This window comes from Prionailurus bengalensis, chromosome D2, assembly GCF_016509475.1.
Source record: "Prionailurus bengalensis isolate Pbe53 chromosome D2, Fcat_Pben_1.1_paternal_pri, whole genome shotgun sequence".
Lineage (NCBI taxonomy): Eukaryota > Metazoa > Chordata > Mammalia > Carnivora > Felidae > Prionailurus > Prionailurus bengalensis.
Window position 1 is genome coordinate 61,228,269 of NC_057351.1, and position 20,670 is coordinate 61,248,938.

The 20,670-nt window shown below is 46.2% G+C and overlaps 1 protein-coding gene across 2 annotated transcripts in view; it reads left to right on the plus strand.

Annotated features, from left to right (window-relative positions):
• PDCD11 (programmed cell death 11) overlaps positions 1-20,670 on the plus strand; it is a 43,371-nt gene that overhangs the window by 21,264 nt on the left and 1,437 nt on the right. The window contains exons 17-34 of one of the 2 annotated variants that reach the window (XM_043597419.1): positions 509-728; positions 1,512-1,661; positions 2,091-2,206; positions 3,723-4,264; positions 5,116-5,178; positions 9,138-9,246; positions 10,814-10,903; positions 11,132-11,234; positions 11,631-11,808; positions 14,901-14,957; positions 15,470-15,592; positions 16,444-16,566; positions 16,976-17,279; positions 17,502-17,618; positions 18,321-18,470; positions 18,677-18,924; positions 19,650-19,818; positions 20,396-20,549. In XM_043597419.1, coding sequence (XP_043453354.1) covers positions 509-728; positions 1,512-1,661; positions 2,091-2,206; positions 3,723-4,264; positions 5,116-5,178; positions 9,138-9,246; positions 10,814-10,903; positions 11,132-11,234; positions 11,631-11,808; positions 14,901-14,957; positions 15,470-15,592; positions 16,444-16,566; positions 16,976-17,279; positions 17,502-17,618; positions 18,321-18,470; positions 18,677-18,924; positions 19,650-19,818; positions 20,396-20,549 — 3,016 coding nt within the window. The remainder of the gene's footprint in view (positions 1-508; positions 729-1,511; positions 1,662-2,090; positions 2,207-3,722; positions 4,265-5,115; positions 5,179-9,137; positions 9,247-10,813; positions 10,904-11,131; positions 11,235-11,630; positions 11,809-14,900; positions 14,958-15,469; positions 15,593-16,443; positions 16,567-16,975; positions 17,280-17,501; positions 17,619-18,320; positions 18,471-18,676; positions 18,925-19,649; positions 19,819-20,395; positions 20,550-20,670) is intronic. The other variant, XM_043597420.1, reaches the window with a different exon arrangement.

Consider the following 20,670-nt stretch of genomic DNA (forward strand, 5'->3'; position numbering starts at 1 on the left):
ACTGAGACCCAGAGTTGGGAGGAATCTTGCCAACGTCACTGCAAGCAAATGGTGTGTTGTTACTCCTGCCACAGATAATTCATAAATACTTCTTCCTTCCCAGAAGTTTGTCTCCCTGATTTTTTTCCCTGGGCAAATCTTATTTGCAATCCTTGCCAGAGCAATTTTAACAATGGGAGCAGAGGGGAAGCCCCCAGATGCATGTGTAGCATGGGGCAGAGGGTTACCATGGGTGTTAGAGACATGGGCAGCTCGTGTTCCTCTGGCTTGCCAGTGATGTGCCTCCTTGGTTGGGTGCCCTCTAGGAGGTTGGGTTGGACAGCCAGGGCCTCATATGGTTTTCTGGAAGAGGGGTAGAGTTGTGCTTAGAGACGGCTTGGAGGGGGCGGGCGTCCTGGGTCCCATCTCTCCCTCCCACCCCACCCCACATTCTTTTCGGGGGGGGGGCATTAAATGGGTTGTCTTGATAGATACTTGTTTCTTAATTTCTGTCCACTCTTCCCTTTAGATTATGAGTGACAAGTTTGTGACCTCCACAAGTGACCACTTTGTCGAGGGGCAGACGGTGGTTGCAAAGGTGACCAATGTGGATGAGGAGAAGCAGCGCATGCTGCTGTCTCTGCGGCTGTCGGACTGCGGTCTAGGGGACCTGGCTACCACCAGCCTCCTCCTCCTCAGCCAGTGCCTGGAAGAGCGGCAGGGTGTGCGCAGCCTCATGAGCAGCCGAGGTGGGGGCGCGGGGCCTGGGGATGAGGGGCGGGTGAGGGCGTGTGTCACACGTCATGCCCATCTGTTCCAATGAGTTGTTGGGCTTCCCAGATACTACAAACAATTTGGATAAACTTTTTTTTTTTCTTTTAGTGGGAGTATAACCTGTATAAAGGGCATAAATCATTTAGGGTACAGTTCAGTGAATGTTTATAAAATGAACATTCCTGTTTACCACCCAGATTCAGATAAAGATTCCAGGTCCCCCTTGTGCTCCCTGCCAGACCAAAACCAAAATTTCCCTTAGTTCTATGGCTTCAGGTTTGCATTTGTTGTGAATCCATTCACCTTTTCCCTTGCTCTTTTATTCAACAAATATCTGGTGAATGATAGAATAGAACAGGGACCTTCTGGAAGACTTTATGAGGAATTATTATGCTGATCTTCCTGTTTTGAACCGTGGGTAGGATTGTTGGCACCCTGATGGGATTTGGGAATAAGAAGCTTGAGAGGGTAGATTCCAAACAGAAGCAATGAAAATTCAGAAGTCAAAGGAAAGGGTGTGTTTGTGGTATTTATTGGCTACTTTCATGAACTGTGGCCAGGTAGGATTGGTAAGAGGCATAGTTTTCTCTGCCTGCGATAGGAGTGTTCATGGGTATCCCATATTTCTACCCAAAGTGACTTTACCTTCACAGTGCTTGCAATGCTCTGCCGTCCCCAGCATGGCGGCACATTTCCAAAGGAAAAGAATGGTGAGCATTTCTGCTTGTTAATCCCTGTTTCCTTTGGGTCTCTGGCAGACTCTGTGTTGATCCAGACACTGGCTGAGATGATTCCAGGGATGGTCCTTGACCTAGAGGTGCAGGAGGTGTTGGAGGATGGCTCTGTGGTGTTCAGTGAGGGCCCAGTGCCTGGCCTGGTCCTGAGAGCGAGCAGATATCATCGGGCAGGTGAGCACTTCTGTCTTGCCCCTCGTGGTTCTTGGGGGAAATCCTTTGCTCATTGTTACCTCTCCTGGATACAGAATTTCCAAATACATAGTGTAGATGAGCTGATTCAGTAGAAAATTTTGTCATCCCTGTCGTTTATGAATGAAAATCAGTGCAGTTGACAGCATGTTAAAGGATGTTTAGGTGTGAATCCTTTTATTGTTATAATTGGGTAAGTCTAGATTTTTGTCTGTCAGGGTGCATAAATTAAGGCACACCTGAACCTGAATTATGGGAGCCAGACTTTTGGTTTTCCTAGGCCCTATAGACCCAGAACAGATGCTGTCTTTTCTTTTTTGTGCCTAAGGGCTTGCAAGACTCTTGGGCAGATGCTTCCTTCCCTGCTCCAAGAGGGTGATCACGTTGTGTTTGATTCTTTCTGCACTGCAGGGCAAGAGGTGGAACGTGGGCAGAAAAAGAAGGCTGTAATCTTAAATATTGATATGCTGAAGTTGGAGGTACATGTTTCCCTTTGCCACGATTTGGTGAATCGAAAAGCTAAAAAGGTAAGCTTGTGGATGACTTCCGTTCCCCTGGTTTCGAAGGCATTGCTGACCTCTTTAGCCCCACACACTTTGCTCAGGGGTTCTAATGCAAATGGCTATAGATAAGAGGATCATTATGTCTGGCTTTGTCCGGGTCATGGTTATACCTCTTGGTGTGGTTATTAATAGCACTGACTTGCCCTCTGCTTCCAGTGATAAATTATGTGGTCACCCAGTCTCCAGGGCCAGGTAGATCACGTAAACGAGTTGAAGTGGGCATGAGAAGCCCATAGAGGGGCAGAGATGATTTAGACTCGTGGCTAAGCAGGAACATCTGCATCTAGGGTTGCTGCATCTGATTTTTAAGAGAAGGCAGAATTTGATTTTTATTTGAAATAAATGTGGGCTGGGGCGCCTGGGTGGCGCAGTCGGTTAAGCGTCCGACTTCAGCCAGGTCACGATCTCGCGGTCCGGGAGTTCGAGCCCCACGTCAGGCTCTGGGCTGATGGCTCAGAGCCTGGAGCCTGTTTCCGATTCTGTGTCTTCCTCTCTCTCTGCCCCTCCCCCGTTCATGCTCTGTCTCTCTCTGTCCCAAAAATAAATAAAAAACGTTGAAAAAAAAAAAATTTAAAAAAAAAAATTTAAAAAAAAAAAAAAAGAAAGAAATGTGGGAAACATTGGAAACTGTGTTTTTTAAAACATATGAACCAAACAGAACATGTCTGTGGGTGCTTCTGACCTCCAGGCTGTTCATCTACACCCTCTCCTGTACACTTTTGTGTGAGAGAAGAATGGGTTTGAGGGAAATCTCAACATTTGTAGTATTTCCCTCTGGATGATATATATATTTGGTCATCATTTAAAGTACTTCTTAAGCATCTAATTGTGTAGGGTATGGTAGAGAGAATTACATGCATAATGATTTTTAATGTCTGGTTGCCTGTAATTAAGACTTGGGAAAACAGAAATAGAAACAAAGTTAATCCCTCACTAAGTTTTCTGGCAGGTCCCTAATTTATCTAAGTGAAGCCGGTGCACATAAGGGCGTGAGCACAGGTTGGATTTTGGGGAAAGGTAGGCTAAATGCTTGCACACAATAAGCTCTCAGGAATGCCTCTGGTGAATGGTTGAAAAGGTGAACAAATTGGATGGGATGCAGCGGAGCAATGAAAGTCAGGAACACAGCATCTTCAAGCTGGAGAACCATTAGGGGGCATCTGGCTATGCTCAGAATCACCTCAGTAACTTCTAAAATTCTGGTTTCACTAGTTCTAGGATAGGACCTAGGAATCTGAATTCAAAATAAAAGCTAAGTCCCCGGGATTCTGATTTAGTGCCTTGAGTTTAGTCAGGCCACCTCAGTAACAGGAGGGGAGGCTAGGTCAAGGAAGTGAAAGCTAGTTTGTTACAACTCGCACTAGGCCTGGCTCCCCTGGGATCAAGAGGGCTTCCCCAGCCCCGCACTGCCCAGTGAGTGATGACTGAGCACTTGTGCCCCGTAAGAAGCAGGGATGGTGGGGTTTTTTTTGTTTTCCAGCTGAAGAAAGGCAGTGAGCACCAGGCGATCGTGCAGCACTTGGAGGAGTCCTTTGCTGTCGCCTCCTTGGTAGAGACTGGCCACCTGGCAGCCTTCTCCCTGACCTCTCACCTCAATGACACCTTCCGCTTTGACTCAGAGAAGTTACAGGTGGGACAGGGTGTCTCCTTAACCCTCAAGACCACAGAACCAGGAGTGACTGGTTTTCTTTTGGCTGTTGAGGGGCCAGCTACTAAGAGGACTGTGAGACAGACCCGGAAGGACTCTGAGACAGTCGATGAAGACGAGGAAGCAGATCCAGCTCTGGTGGTGGGTGCTGTGAAGAAGCACACCCTGTCCATTGGGGACATGGTCACAGGGACTGTCAAGTCCATTAAACCCACTCATGTGGTTGTGACCCTGGAAGACGGCATCATTGGCTGTATTCATGCCTCCCACATTCTAGATGATGTTCCAGTGGGCACATCTCCTACTGCCAAGCTGAGAGTTGGGAAGACGGTCACTGCCCGAGTGATTGGTGGGCGAGACATGAAAACATTCAAGTATGGAGGCTTTGGGGGATGGGCTGTCTTTGAGGGGAGACTGTTGTAATTGTGGGCACTGAGCAGGTTCCAAAAAGTTGTGCATGAATCAGACTTTCTTCTAATTAACAGAAATGTTCACCAAAAGAATCTTTTTGTCTCCCCCCCCTTTTTTTTAAAAAAGGCATATGGTGTAATGGTTAGAGCATTGGTTTAAAGTGAGACCTGGGTTTGCATTTCACATCTGCCACTTAAAATTGTGTGATGATGACTTAAGTTGTTACTTAACTTTTATTTTCCTAATTTGTAAAATGAGAGTATAAGTGGTTAGTACCTTTTTTGCAGAGCTAAAAGAACATCTAGGATGCAGTATGCCAAGCAGGTTGCCTGACACAGCTATTGCTCAGTATACATCAGAGGTTATTATCATTCATTCTCCACTGTGTGCCTTAATTACACTCATTTTCTTTAAATCTACATGTGACATTGTTACTGCAGTAGAAATCCTTGTTATAATAAGAAAAGAAGAATCATTCAAAGTCTGGTCTATAATTTGCCTATTAATTTCAGTAACTATTCTTTCTAGACCTCAATTTCCTTACCTTCAGAGTGAAAGAGTTGGAGTATGTAGTCTGTAAGGAAATAAGGGTTTAATAAGACAATAATAAAAGATCAGATGAGCCAGCTCCTTAACATTTACTGCAGAGGATAAGAATGGAAACCCTCAGGCCTGACACGTCCCTAGGAGGTGATATGGCAGTGGAACCAGGTGGTTTTTCAGCTCAGTTTCGTGGGAGTAGAGAAATTGTGATGTGCAGATTATGGTGGTACAGAGCATAAGAGAAATGATTTGACCTTATTTCTTCCTCCAGGTTTCTCCCAATAAGTCATCCCAGATTTATTCGAACCATTCCGGAGCTGAGTGTCCGGCCAAGGTGAGGGAACCCCAGCAGCATGGGCTCGTGGAAAGAGTGTGGGGCTTTGGAGTTAGGAACCTGAGTTCTAGTCTAGATTCTGCCAGTGTTGTGGCTTTTTTTGCCTCTCTCTGTCCATGTTGTCTTACTTCTCTAGTAGGGATATTTGGCTGTCATAGGGCTAGAAGAATTATATGAAACTTAATGTAAAAGCTATATTTAGGGTTTAAAAGACTGGTTGCAGTTCTGTTTGTCAGCATGTAACAAAAAGAAGCATTTTTACTCTAAACCCAACTTTCTAAAACTCAGTAATTCCCAGAATAAAAAACATGTAACCAAGAATACCTGTTCTTTGAGTGTAGAGACTACTGCTTGGTGACTGGCATTTTAGGTCATGTTCTAGTGGAATTTGTAGAGGGGTGTTCAATGAGGGATTCTGTGTGGAGGAATACTAGTTCCATTTAGTGTTGGATCCAGTTTGGGATCATTTTTTCCTGAGGATCTTAAGCATTTGGACCCATGGATCTATCTGCTTCTGCTTCCTCCATTAAAAACTCAGCCTCCTAAAATTAATGGGTCATCAATGAATGAAGCTAGATATACATGACTGAGAGAATGGCTCTTCAAAGTCAGCCCTGGGATCCACACAGGTTGTAAATCTTAAGTGCCTGGGGATATTATAGAAGAGCCTCTTTAGTAACTTTTAGGGGATAAGGTTTTGTTTTGTTTGTTTTTAATTATAGCTGACACACAATGTTACATTAGTTCCAGGTGTACAACATAGTGATTGGATAAATCTATATTTAATGTTATGCTCACCAGTGTAGCTACATAAAATGCTATTACAATACCATTGATTACATTACCTATGCTGTACTTTTCATCACTGTGACTTACTAATTCTATAGTTGGAAGCTTATATCTCCCACTCCCCTTCACCCATTTTGCCCATCTTGCCACCCACTTCCCCTCTGGCATCCATCAGTTCTCTGCATTTATGGGTCTATTTCTGTTTTTTTGTTTATTCATTTGTTTTTTAGATTCCACATAGAAGTTAAACCATGAGTTATTTGTCTGTTATTTAGTGTAATACTCTCTAGGTCTTTCCATGTTGTCACAAATGGCAAGATGTCATTCTTTTTTATGGCTGAGTAGTATTCTATTGTCAGGGAGTAATGTTTGGTCAGTGTCCTGAAGGTATCAGAATAGAAGTGGAATATTTCTGGGAAGGCTTGCCTGAGATAGGCAGATATTCCTGGAACGTTGAGTTCGAGGTGCTGACAACATTCTTGGAACTTCAAAGTAAAGCCCCTTAGTTCCAGAATAATGAGAGTTGTTGGATGCACACATTCCTATTTGTTTACTCTGTGGTTACTTTAGTTTTGTAGATTTTGATCGTGTCCTTCTCTAGTCTTTGTTGTGAGAACAGAGACTTCACCATATTGGTCATTTCAGTCTACCAGATCTTCACCTGTGGTGTATACCTTGTTTAATGAAAAGTTGAGGTCAAGTAATGTATTCAAGCTAAGGGTAGATATGTTTAATTAACAAGGGTTGGTTCTTCTGAGTCTTCCCTCCTTGGCTTGCAGGTGGCTGTCTTCTTCCAGTGTCTTTATGTGGTATTCTTTTTGTAGATATCTGTGTTCTAATCTCTTCCCTTTTTCTTTTTTCTTTCTTTCTTTTTTTTATTGTGCTAAAAACACAAAACATAAATTTACCCTCCTAACAGTTCTTAGGTGTGCATCACAGTTTTGTTAACTATGTGCACATTATTGTAGAACAGATCTCCAGAACTTTTTCATCTTGCGTGGCCGAAACTCTATACCCATTGAACCACTCTCCATTTATCCCTACCCTCCCCCACCCCCACCTCTGGCAGCCAACATTCTACTTTCTGTTTCTTTGAGTTTGATTACTTAGATAACTCATGTAAGTGGAGTCATGGCCCGTCCTTCTGACTGGCATAACGTTCTAAAAGTTCATCCGTGTTGTTGCATATAGCAGATTGTCCTTTTCTAAGGCTGATTAATAATGCACGTATGTGTAGGCCACATTTTCTTCATACATCTGTGAACAGGCATTTAGGCTGCTTCCACATCTTGGCTAACACTGCAGTCAGCATGGGTGTACAAGTATCTGTTTTGAGATCCTGTTTTGGATATATACCCAGAAGTGGCAATGCTGGATCATATGGTGGTTTTTAATTTTTTGAGGAACTTCCATGCTGTTTTCCATAGCAGCTGTATCATTCTGTAGTTCTGCCAGCTGTGTGCAGGGAAGGATTCCCTTTTTTCCACATCCCTGCCAGCACTTGTGTTCCGTGTATTTGATAATGGCCATCCTTACAGGTGCGAGGTGATAATCTCACTGTGGTGATTATTTCCCAGATGGTTAGTGATGTGAAGTGCCTTGGCCTATGCTTGTTGGTCATTTTTTTTTTTTTTTAATATGTTCTTTGGAGAAATGTCTATTCAAGTCTGGTTTTTAATGAGGTTTTATTGTCATTGCATTGTAGGCTAATCCTCCTATAAGGACTCCAGTCAGACTGGATTATGGCCCATCCTGACATCATATTTACCTTAATCACCCCTTTAAGTTCCTGATCTCCAGATGCATTCATGTTCTGAGATACTGAGGGTTAGCATGTCAACATATGAACTTGGAGGTGGGAGTGACACAATTTAGCCAATAACAGAGACATTGCAGTGGCATCTGTTCAGGGAATAAGCTTTTTCATTCTACCATATAAGCATTATGATAATGTATATAAATTGTCTATTACAGTGCCAGGCACACAGATTTTCTGTGTGTGTGCGTGTGTGTGTGTGTGTTTTAAGAAGTAACATTCTACAGATGTTCCCTTCCTGAGGCTTCTCTCTGCACCCTCAGAATGTGGATTCCCCGTTATTAATTTGATACATATCCAACTTCTTTGTATTTCAATTATATGTACACATATACATACATATATTTATAAAATTGTTTTGTGTGGTTTTCACATTTTACATAAATGTCATGCTGTACTTAATATTTTACAACTTGTTTTTTCCTCTCCAAATTTTGTCTTTGAGATTTGCTCTTGTGCGTGTAGTGAAAATAGCGGTCCATCGTATGAATGGGCTCAACTCTGTATGTTCGCCATCTGATGGGGGACATTTAAGGTTGTTCCCAGTTTTTCTCTTTTATAAATAATGCCACAGTGAACATCTTTGAACTCATTCTACTGGGCATCTATACCAGGATTTCTGTAGGGTAGAATTAATGGATCATAAAGTATATGCATTTGTAATTTTTATTGGTATATGAAGGTTTCCATTTTTCTGTAGTCACCAGTGCCTGTTATATGTTACAGTTTTACCAGTATTATTTGTGCCGTCTTATTGATAAGTTTGGTTTTGTTTTAGAAATTACTTGAGTTGGGAGTTCTGTGATACCTTTGAAGTGATTTGTGGGCTGATAACCACTTCCCCTTATTGCTTTCCTGAGAAGAAAAAGAATCAAGACAATGATAATGGCAAAGTAGCATAGGGGACGGAGCCCTGGACTTTTGAGTCAGAGCCCTGACTTCAACTCCTGGTTCAAGAGCATAAAATGAGTTCAAGAATATCTGCCCTGCCTAAGTCACACATAAGATTGTTGTCACAATTCAGTGGAGATTATTTGACAGAGCAGTTCTGCAAACTATAAAGCAATAGCTAAAGTATTGTGAAAGAAGTAAAACAATTTTGTTTCCTAAATTTGTAAAGGTTATTGTAGGCTACTACTTTATAGCTTGTTCGTACCTAGGTGAGCGAAATGGAAAAGATTATCTCTCGTGTAGGTATTATGAACATTCTCCTTGGAGGAGGGAAGTGGGAGTGTGGGAGGTGGGCATGAATGAGGGGGTACAGTCAATCCATGGCCATTTGGGGGAGCTGGTTTCAAGCTAGAAGCCTTATCCAGAGGTTGGCCCACTGTTTCCATTGCTTCTCTACAAACAGTGAGCTGGAGAAGGATGGCTGCACTGCTCTCAACACTCACTCTGTCAGCCCCTTGGAGAAGATTAAGCAGTACCAGGCTGGACAGACCGTGATTTGCTTCTTGAAGAAGGTGAGTAGTGCACACCTTGCAGTGTGATGCTTCCTTCTTTCAGAAGAAAGTGGGGGAGGAGCTGGAGACAAAGGCCATTAGCACTAGACATTTGAGTCTGTTTGCTACCATGCCGGTTTGTGGAAGACCAGAAGCCCTAATGGAGGAGCTAAACATGAAACAATTAGCAAGCAACTCACAATTCAGCATGTTTATAGATTAATTGTACAAAAGGGAAAGAGCAATATAGAGCAAGATTTAAAGTGAATGCGCCATTGGATTCTAGATGTTTGCCTTTGATAAAGTTCAAGTGCAATGCAAAATAATGCATACCTGGGTGCCAGATTATGTGTTCTAATCCCAAGTGGAACAGGAGTTTAAGAAAGGAAGAGATAGTGAAAACTGTACCGGTTGGGATGTATCAGAGAAAAAGTTGGATGGGGCTTGACCTTGAGGGATAGCTCCTCTTCATTGCTGCCAGATTCTTCTTTCATAAGCATTCTAGCTGGGCATGTCACTGATGCTTGATCCCTATAGTTACCTATTGTCCGTAGGTGGGGTTCATAAACCCCCAATGCCTTAGAGCTGTACTTAAGGCTCTTCATAATCTGACCTCATATACCTTGTGTTCCAGTCACCCTGGAAACCTTCTCTTTTTCCCTTCTTGTCTTTACCCAGAGTACCCTCTCTTCCTACAACCCTTTATGGCCCAGCACAGATAATCTCCCCATATTACTCGTTCTTCTATTTATTCCTATAGCATATTTCTGTTGCTCTGGTTATTTGCATATTTATTTGACTTATTCTTTGTAGACTCTAATCTTGAAGGTGGGGTTTGGTTTTTATTTATCACTGTGATGCCATGTACATAGTGGTTGCTTGATAAATGTCTTGTTGAATTGACTTAGAAAATTGGGTCTGTGTTTAGGGCAGGACCCTATAAACAGCGAAGGATCAAAATTTAAATTGATTTAGGGGCACTTGGTGGCTTAGTTGGTTGACTGGCTCTTGATTTTGGCTCGGGTTATGATCTTGTGGTCTGTGGGGTCAGGGCCCGTGTTGGGCTCTGTGCTGGCAGCATGGAGGCTGCTTGGGATTCTGTGTCTCCTCCTCTCTGTCCCTCCTCCCGCTGGTGCTCTCGCTCTCTCTCTCTCTCTCTCTTTCTCTCAAAAATAAATAAATGTTAAAAATTAAAAAATAAAAAGAAATCAGATGTTAAGCCCTGGAGAGGATTAACCGTTATTGGGCACAGCTGAACTTGGAGAAGGCTGCAGCGGTCATTGGAATTGTTCCTGCTGCTTAAAACCATCTCTGAGGTCATTTTAGCCTTCTTATCAACTGAGGCACCAGGAGGGATGCATGGTCGGCTAGCCTAGCAAAGGCTCAGAGCTAGACTCTGAGTGAAGCCTGAGAAGTGAGAGAATGGCAGAAGCAGTGGGGTGTAGAGGGTGGATTCCTGTCCCTTGGGAACAGGGCCCCTTCAACCCTGTGACTTTAGGAGAGTCTGTGTTTTAATGAAGGGAAAAGAGATGTTTATATCCATCCCATCCCATCCCATTCCATTTCCCTTCCTGTTTTTTTTCTCTAGTACAACGTGGTTAAGAAATGGCTTGAGGTGGAGATTGCTCCAGACATCCGGGGGAGGATTCCCTTGTTGCTCACTTCTCTCAGCTTCAAGGTCAGTGTGCTTGAGATCCCTGGAGAGGAAACCCAGGCTCCCTAAGCTCGACTCAGAGTCTGGTATATGTTTGCAGTGGGTACAGGAAACCATGTACTTATTCAGGGAATGGTTTGGGAGATACTTGATATAGAGACTTAAGTGCTGTAGTTTTGGATAACTGACAGTAGTTTTGGATAAATGACAGACCTCTCTTTAAACATGAAAGGAATTTTCTTGTCCTTCCAGGTTCTGAAACATCCAGATAAGAAGTTCCGGATTGGCCAGGCCCTGAAGGCTACAGTGGTTGGCCCAGATTCTTCCAAGGCCTTCTTGTGTCTCTCACTTATAGGTGTGGTGATGAATGCCTGGTCAGGGAAGGGAGGGGGTAGAAAGGAGTGGGAAAAAGTCGTCAGGTAGTGTCCGGGTTTAAGGATGTCTCAGGTATTGGGGTCCTCAGAAAGCCCAGTGTAGTATATGCCTTCTGGGAACACTTTTTCTCTTGAGGTTTTGTTCTTTGGCCTGTGTCACTCTGCTACTGTCTGAGTCACCTTTACCAACATAGTTGGTTTTCTCAAGTGTCTCAGGAGGGGTTGTCCACCACATGGCCCTGGGATTCCTGACTACATGGCATGGTAATGTGGGTCTTCGTGATCATTCTGGTCCACCCAGCCTGTGGTTGGCCAGCATTCCACCTTCTTTCTTGGCTCACTTTCTCTTCCCTGAATCTGGTTCATTCTCCTACCAGGTCCTCACAAGCTTGAGAAAGGGGAAGTGGCCATGGGCCGAGTAGTGAAGGTGACTCCCAAGGAGGGGCTGACTGTCTCCTTCCCCTTTGGGAAGATGGGAACTGTTAGTATATTTCACGTGAGTGACTCCTACTCAGAGATGCCCCTGGAAGACTTCATCCCCCAGAAGGTTGTCAGGTAGGCCAAATTTTTTGTGTTTTTTCCCTTTTCAGCTCTATGTGGGATTATAGATTTCTTTTTTATTTATTTATTTTTTTTTAATTTTTTTTTTTTTTCAACGTTTATTTATTTTTGGGACAGAGAGAGGCAGAGCATGAACGGGGGAGGGGCAGAGAGAGAGGGAGACACAGAATCGGAAACAGGCTCCAGGCTCCGAGCCATCAGCCCAGAGCCTGACGCGGGGCTCGAACTCACGGACCGCGAGATCGTGACCTGGCTGAAGTCGGACGCTTAACCGACTGCGCCACCCAGGCGCCCCTAGATTTCTTTTTTAAATTTTTACGTATATATTTACTTATTTTTAATGTTTATTTATTTTTGAGAGAGGAAGAGAGAGTGTGACCGGAGGAGGGGGACAGGGAGAGGGAGACACAGAATCTGAAGTAGGCTCCAGGCTCTGAGCTATAGCACAGAGCCCAATGTAAGGCTTGAACTCACGAACCACAAGATCATGACCTGAGCCGAAGTTGGACGCTTACCCAACTGAGCCATCTGGGCACCCCTAAATTTCTCTTTTTAAAAAATACAGATGTGAGGGGTATCTAGGTGGCTTAGTTGGTTAACTGTCTGAACTCTTGATTTTGGCTCAGGGGCTGTGTCGGACTCCGAGCCCAGTGCAGAGGCTACTTAAGATTCTCTCTCTCTCTCTCTCTCTCTCTCTCTCTCTCTCTCTGCCACCCACCCCCCCACTTCCCCTCTCCCCAGTTTGCGCACTCACTTGCTTTCTCTCTTTAAAAAAAAAAGACAGAAAGAAAGTATAGATGTGATAGGTGATTTTGTACCAGAAAAAATAGTATGAAAAAAAAGACCAGTTTTGTTTTGAGAGAGTGCAAGTGGGGCAGGAACAGAGTGAGAGGGACAGAGGATCGAAGCAGGCCCTGTGCTGACAGTGGAGAGCCTGATGTGGGGCTCGAACTCATGAAATGTGAGATCATGACCTGAGCCAAAGTCAGACGCTCAACCGAGGTGCCCCAAAGAAGAAAAGTTCTGATGCTCCCCTCTTTTTCCACCACTTTTCACCATTATACACCTTGGTCTCTATTCTTCAGGACTTTGTAGGTATAATTTTCTTCTATGTAAGAATAGAATTTCATTTGATATATAGTCTGCAACTTGCTTGTTCTCTCATAGCAGTTTATCATGGACTTTTTTCTTTTCCTGTGCTAGTATATCTAAATTTACTTTGTTCTTTTACCTTATTTTTAACATTTCTTGGTATTCCTTTCTTTCTTTCTTTCTTTCTTTCTTTCTTTCTTTCTTTCTTTCTATTTATTTATTTATTTAGTCATTATCTAAACCTCTGTTGATGGACGTAATGTTGAAGTGAGTATCTTTGTGCATATGTTTGGACACGAACACAAGTATATCTGTGAAGTAAATTCCCAAAAGTAAAATTAATGGGCCAAACAATGTTACACATTTTGCCAAAATGCTCTCTGAAAAGACTGTGCTCATTGACATTCCTGTTAACAATAAATATGACTATTTCTTACATCCCTGTCAAAACTGGCTATTCTTGATATTTAGTCTCAGCCATTGACTAGGCAAAAATTGATCTCTCATTTTGGTGTGTAGTTCTGTCATTTTCCCTCTTGGTTGGCTTTCTTTGCTTGTCCAAGTGGCTTGCTTGTTTTCCTATTGAAGCATTCATCTTTTTAATGAGAAAAAAATTGATCTATAGGTGTTCTCTGCAGAAAGGTAGTAACCTTTTGCAGTTGGGAGCTGCTTTATGGGGTATTTTTTGTGCACTAAAATGAGCCTGGTTCAGAGTTTTAAAGTCATTTGATAGGGCGAATAAATTAGCATTGAAGAGGCGGACTTCGGCCTGACATAGTACAGACTTCTGAGACTCCAAGTTGACTAACAGTGGAGCAGAGGCCTTGAGGAGACGGGCTGGAAAGTCATAATGCTCTTTCCCACCTCAGGTGTGCCAGCCACTAGCACCTGCATAATAAATTCACAACCACTTATCTGAGCTAAACAGCACAGAGATAGCCAGGGCCTAGGAAAAGAAAAGGAATGAGAAATCCAGGGTCATCTCTGCTTTGCCTCTTGGGCTTACAGATGCAGGTGTGGCAGTGCCTGGGTGGTTCAGTTGGTTAAGTGTCCGAATTCAGCTCGGGTCACGATCTCACTGTTCATGGGTTTGAGTCCCACGTCCGGCTCTGTGCCGACAGCTCAGAGCCTGGAGCCTGCTTTGGATTCTGTGTCTCCCTCTTTCTCTGCACCCCCTCAAATAAATAAACATTTTTTAAAAATGCAGATGTGACTTTTAGCAAAGTATTTAATTTTAATACATTTTATTGTAGCCAAACCTGTGAATCACGTTCAGTTGTGATTTATCTGTCCCATGTGGATAATAAATTAATTGCCTAAATGTAGATGATCCCTCAAGGTCCCCTCTGCTTTGGGAATGAGGATGCTGTGGGCTAGGAGGCAGGTGTGTGTCATGGGAAAACTTTGGACTGTTGCTGAGATCCTTTCTACCGCTAAGATTCTATATTTTGAAACTGCAACTTTGGGTTGCTAAGTGCTGTTTTCAATGAACGAAGTTTGGAAACCTTAACCAAAGAGTAAACTCTGCTTTCCCTCCTGGAAGCCTCCCCTGCTTAAGACTCATTGATCTGTTATCCTCTGATCTGCTGCCGTGATCCTGCCCTAACACCTAGGTCGTCACTGGTCATGGTTTCCGGTGGTTAGTGGCTGAGATTGCACACTGCCAGGACCCAGTGTCAGGCTGCTGACACCTCCTGAGTACCCACCACATGGCTCTGCGTCTCTTCCCGAGGGCTCCATGCCCCTTCTCATTTTCTACTCCCAGCACCTTTGTTGAGTAAGAAGAGTAGGTAGTGATTGACTAGTAAACTGAGGCTCAGGGAGGTGACTTGTGCAGAGTCCCTCAGCACGTTCTTGACAGAATGAAGAACAGAGCCCAGGTGTCATGTCCCCTCACTCTTGCTTGTTGGTCAGCCTTGTGGACAGGAGGCTGAGTCCCTCTGCTGTTTCCTGGGATGCTGAGAAGTCAACATCTCTTTTTGCTCTCATTCCAGGTGTTACGTCCTGTCTGCTACAGACCACGTATTGACTCTGTCGCTGCGATCGTCTAGGTGAGTGTCTGTGGTGGAGACAAGGAGGGCACTGAGGAAAGGCTGCACAGAACTTTGGGCTTCCCCCCTTTCTTCTCTGCTTGTGCACTTTCTACCTGGCCCCATCTTTATCCAGAAAAGCTGTGGCCATTCACATTGCCACAAGAACGTGTCTGCTCAGACTCTTGCTGCCCAGGGCAAGGTTCAGACATCTGAATGTGGTATTCAAGGTGGCCACACAGTGGCCCTGGAAAGGGAAGATGATCTGGTTCCCAGGGTTCCGTAGTTAGTGGCATGTCATGAAGTGGATTGGCCTGAAGTCCGCTCGTTCCATGGTTAGAAATGGATGTTTCAGAGGCCAAGGCTGACAGGCCTTCAGGAGAGAGTGGGGCTGGGCTCTGAGGTTGTCATATCCTACAGTCAGGTCCAGAGTTGTATTCTTGGGTGTAGAGTTTGATTATCACAAGTGAGTTGGGAGTGGATGGGAAAGGGAGGGTTGAGGTATGTGTACATAATAAGCCTTTCATTCTTAGGACAAACCCGGAGACGAAGAGCAAAATAACTGATGCTGAGATTAACTCCATCCAGGATATTCAGGAAGGGCAGCTCCTGAGGGGCTATGTGAAGTCTGTCCAGCCGCATGGTGTGCTCTTTGGGTGAGTGAGGTGGAGCGTGGGGGCGTGGGCCAAATGTGACTCCCTCCCCGGTCTGTGCTGGTCCGTGGTCTGTGGTGGTCCTTGGTCACCTCCTCTGGAGACAATATGAAGGAAGGGGAGTCAATGAGTTCCCACCAGTTTGTAAATTCTGAGATGTTTTATACTTTTAAAAGCGTTTTGAATTATTCTTACTGGTGTTTTGGACACCAAAGAGCATGGCATGTCCAATTTCAGTTTTCAGTTCATTTGGTTTTCCTTTGGTTTGGTGTTTGATGGTGATTTGTAACTGTTCAGTGAAATCACATGACGTTCACAACCAGCAGATAGCACAGCGTTCTCTGCTACGATTTCCCCATTTTCATCTCCTCTGGCCATTCGTGATAGATGCATTGTGGTGCTCTGGTGTGGGATGGAAAATGCCCTTCGGTCCCATCTTCATTTATGCCTGATAGTTTTTTCTAGCTCTTTTTATCCTTGTGAATGCCAGGAACTTGTGTGTGTCATAAATCCTTGTCACAACTTGGGTCCCTAGGAAAGTGGAGGCACTAGGCTAGGCTGGGACTCTCTTGTATTTATGACCACAGGACTCTTTTTTCTTTTTTAATTTATTTTTAATGTTTTAAAAATGCTTGTTTATATTTGAGAGAGAGTGTGTGAGCAGGGAGGGGCAGAGAGAGAGGGAGACAGAATCCCAAGCAGGCTCCATGCTTGTCAGCACAGAGCCCAGTGCAGGCCATGATCTCACAAACTGTGAGATCATGACCTGAGCTGAAATCAAGAGCCGGATGCTTAACTGACCGAGCCACCCAGGCACCCCTGTGACCACACAACTCTTGTCTCTCTCCTGTCAGCCTCGGCCCCTCTGTTGTGGGTTTGGCCCAATACCCACATGTCTCCCAGTACAGCCCGTCCAAGAAAGCCCTTTATAACAGATACCTCCCGGAAGGGAAGCTGCTTACAGCCAAGGTCCTGAGGTAGGTGTCTTCCCCACCCCCATACGCCCTCTTTTCCGAGGAGTCCTGGCAGGAGATTCAAGAGGTAAACTAGACTTAACGCCTTAGGTAGTGTTGGTGCAATGTTCAGCTGAACAAAATCCCATTGTTTGGAGCCTTCTACTTCCGCCCCAGCCTCAGCTCCTAGAAGTTGACGTGGAGACTTTTCTCTGCATCGGCACTTGTTGGGGACAGGGTAAGGGGACATCAGAGCTGCCCCCTGTATTTTACTATTCAGCATGGTAAAATGCACAGGTCATTCCAAAGAATACTGAACGGATTGCAAGTAGGTAGGACAAGGCCCGGAAAACTGGACCGATCTGGAGAGAAAGGCCTGTTTGCCGAGCCCGCTGTCCTCTGTTGTCCTCATTGTCCTCCCTCCTTGTTGTAGCCTGAACCGCCAGAAGAACCTGGTAGAGCTTTCATTCCTCCCCGGTGACACTGGGAAGCCGGACGTGTTTCCCGCCTCCCTAGGACTGCCACTTCTAAAGCAAGAGGAGAGGAAAATGGAGGCAGAGGAGCAAGAGCATAAAGGAGAAGAAGAGCAGAAGAAGAAGAATCAGAAAAGGAAAGGGAAGAAGAACGAGGAAGGGCAGGAGGCAGTGCGGCCACCTGGCAAGGAGAAGAGCGAGTCCCAGAAACCGCAGGCCAAGAAGCAGGGCAAGCGGCCGCGCCGGGAGCCTGCAAGTGAACAGGTACGTCCCTCAGGGAGGATGGCCTCCCTCACGGGCACAGGAGAGCATTTCAGAGCCAGCCAGACGCCACGTGGCCTTCTCTTAGACCGAGAGCAGTGTGACTTTGGAGCCGGGCGCTGGATGGTGCCAGCAGGGGCAGAGGAGGGGGCATTGCCCCAGGCCGCCAGCGGGTTCCCCTGGGCGGGAAGGGTGGCTTGCCATCTTTCCCTCTTGTCATCTCAGGAAGGAGTGAAGAAGAAGCAGAAGAAAGCTGCTCCGTCAGAGGAAGACGACAGTGGTGTTGAAGTGTATTATCGGGAAGGGGAAGAGGAGGTGGAAGAGAGGAGTGTGCTGCCCAAGGTGAGGGTCAGCATTGATGGAGAGAGGAGGCGGCCCTGGGGAGGGAAGCCCTTGGTCTCCTGCCTCCGAGCTGGGCAGTTTCCGGCCCACCCTCTTCTCTCACTTCTTGTAAAATATGACCAGGTGGGGCCACTGCTTTATCCAAGGAGTGGGCTGCATAAAAGAAATTCTCATCAGTATTTATTGAGTGGAGCTGAATTAAATTAGTGGGATGGGCAGATAAAGGGGAGGCTTAACCTTTCCTGAACCTGCATCCCCTTCTGAAAGATGGGGACAGTACCATTAGGACTGAGGAAGGGCTGCCCAGACTGTAGGTACTAAGATCCCTACAACCCGGAACGCTTCTCATCTCTCTGTCTTGGCTCTACTATCTCCTTACACGTGTATGGCACTTTATACACAGATGTGTACATATGTATGCATATGTATGCTGCTGGTGGTGGTGGATTGTTTGTTTTCTTGTTTTTTGTTTTTTTGCATACATATGTCTTAAAAGCTCATTGCCTAAGTAAATCTATTTACAAGAAAAGCTTTCACATCACTACTATGGTTTCTCCAGTGGAGCGGGCCTAGCCTGGCCCTGGGAGGGAGCAAGGGTCTCTGGGCCTGGTGGGAGCCCCTGCTCCTCCAGGTGGGATGGGGTCGGAACAGGGTGCAGCCCGAGCTGAGTGCTTTCCTCACACACCTCTTGTGCTCCTTCAGGGGAAGCCAACCAGGCCAGCAGAAGTGCCCCGGCTACAGCTGTCCTCCGGTTTCATTTGGGACGTGGGGCTAGACTCTCTGACCCCGGCCTTACCACCTCGAGGAGAGAGCTCAGACAGTGAGGAGGACGACAAGCCACAGCAGTCCACGGTGTCGTATATTGCAGGGGACCCCTTGGTGCTAGTCTCTCTTTGCTCTCTCCTGGCCTGGGTGTCCCTCCTGGCAGGGCAGGGCAATCTCAGGCCGGGGAGTATTTACAGAGCTCACTGACTGCCCTGCCAACTCTTGGCTTCATCTGCAGACCTCTGCAAGGGTCTGAGGAGCAGATTACTCACTAACTTTTGTGCCTTCTGTAGCAGAAGAGGAGCAAGAAGGAAAGGATGTTGGAGAAGCAGAAGGCAGAGAAAGAGCTGTCCCGCATTGAGGAGGCACTGATGGATCCCGGGCGACAGCCAGAGTCCGCAGATGATTTTGACCGACTCTTGCTGAGCTCCCCCAACAGCTCCATCCTGTGGCTGCAGTACATGGCCTTCCACCTGCAGGCCACAGAGATCGAGAAGGCCCGGGCCGTGGCTGAGAGGGCTCTCAAGACCATTTCCTTCAGGTCTCGGCCTTGTCCTCCTGCTTTGGTGGGGGGGTGGCTCTTGAAAGGGAGGGCTGTGTCTCCGCCGGCTGCAGAGCTTGCCGCCTGTGGGTCATTTCCTCTTCGGCAGGCCGACAGCAGTTTGGGTGCCCGCCACCCTCACCCATGGGTTCCCAGGCTTTGTCTCATTGCTGCGCCATCTGTGAAACAGATCTGCTCATTAATATTTTATAGTCTCCTTCACTGAAGTGGCTAAGGGTTTACAGGAGTCCCTACACTGAAATAAGGGGCCTAACTTGGAGCAGAAGTAGAACAGGGGAAATAACTCCACGTACCTGGGTGTGGACACTCTCGGTGGCCGTTTCCAGGCACAGGGTAGAGTCAGTTTTCTGACAGCTAAGAGGAGGGATGGTGATCCTTTGCTTCATTCTCTTAGTTTGGAGAGAGAGACCAGAAGATTCTGCTCCTTCCTGCCCAAACATCTAGCCAGTTTAAGATTTCGTGGGCTTCCTTTCTAGGAATGGAGGCAGATGCCAGGGGAACCCCCACAGTCAGGGGCTGGCGTTCTGCTTCTGTGTGAGCTGCAGTGGGGACTGGGCCTCTCAGGGTTCTCACTAGGGGCTGGAAAACTGAGGATGTGGATAGAGCCAGGGAACGAAGAAATAGTTCCAGTCTGCATCCCTGGGCAGTAGTGGGGGCTTTCTTGGGCTGAGGTGATGGAGCTCATGTGCCGACTTTCTCTCCAGAGAGGAGCAGGAGAAGCTGAATGTATGGGTGGCTCTGCTGAATCTAGAGAACATGTACGGCTCTCCAGAGTCACTGACCAAGGTCTTTGAGCGGGCTGTGCAGTACAACGAGCCTCTCAAGGTCTTTCTCCATCTGGCTGACATCTACACCAAGTCAGAGAAATTCCAGGTAGGAGTCTGATCTGGGTGGCCCGCTGCCGGAGGGTCCTTAGCAGCTCGGAAACTAACTCCTAGGAGTCACAGAGGCAGCAGGGAAGTCACAGGGATGAATTCCCCCATTCTGGATACAGCCCTGCCACAGGCTTGCTATGTGTCATCTGGGCCCTAACTTGTTTGGCTTCTAAGTGGGCGGAGTCATTTCCTCCCCCTTCCACTTTAGGACTGCAGCCGGCAGCGGAAGGAAGTGAAGGGACAGCTGACCCCTGGTGTGTGTATATCCCTTGGGTTTACAGCCACGAGGCAGCAGCTCGGCGGAGTGTCCCTGTTCTGTCTCTCCTGTGCCCCCATGTTGTTCTCACCTTCTCTCTTCTCCTGTTTGGACTTCCATGCAGCACAGGATTGATAGGGAGACTCCCCACCTGTAAGGCTCCTTCATGTGTTCTGTGAGCCTCTCTGCTTCCCTCAGGCACCTAGAATTGGGCCTGCACAGTGACTGGAGTTTGAGGCTGCGTCTAGCCCGTCATGAGCGTAGCTGCTGCCTGTCTCTGTTGTATCACACTCTGTAGCTTACCTTTTCTTTCCCACAGGAAGCTGGTGAGCTCTACAACCGGATGCTGAAGCGATTCAGGCAGGAGAAATCTGTCTGGATCAAATATGGTGCCTTTCTTCTGCGGAGGGGCCAGGCTGGGGCCAGTCACCGTGTGATGCAGCGAGCCCTCGAGTGTCTGCCCAATAAAGAGCGTGAGTGTTCGCCCCACCTTCCAGCCTGATTCCGGATCACATTAGGCTCTCTGATATCTGGACGTAGGGATTGGGGGTTTTCTCTGAGGGGGGTGTGGTGTTGGGAAAGCCTAGTGGAGGG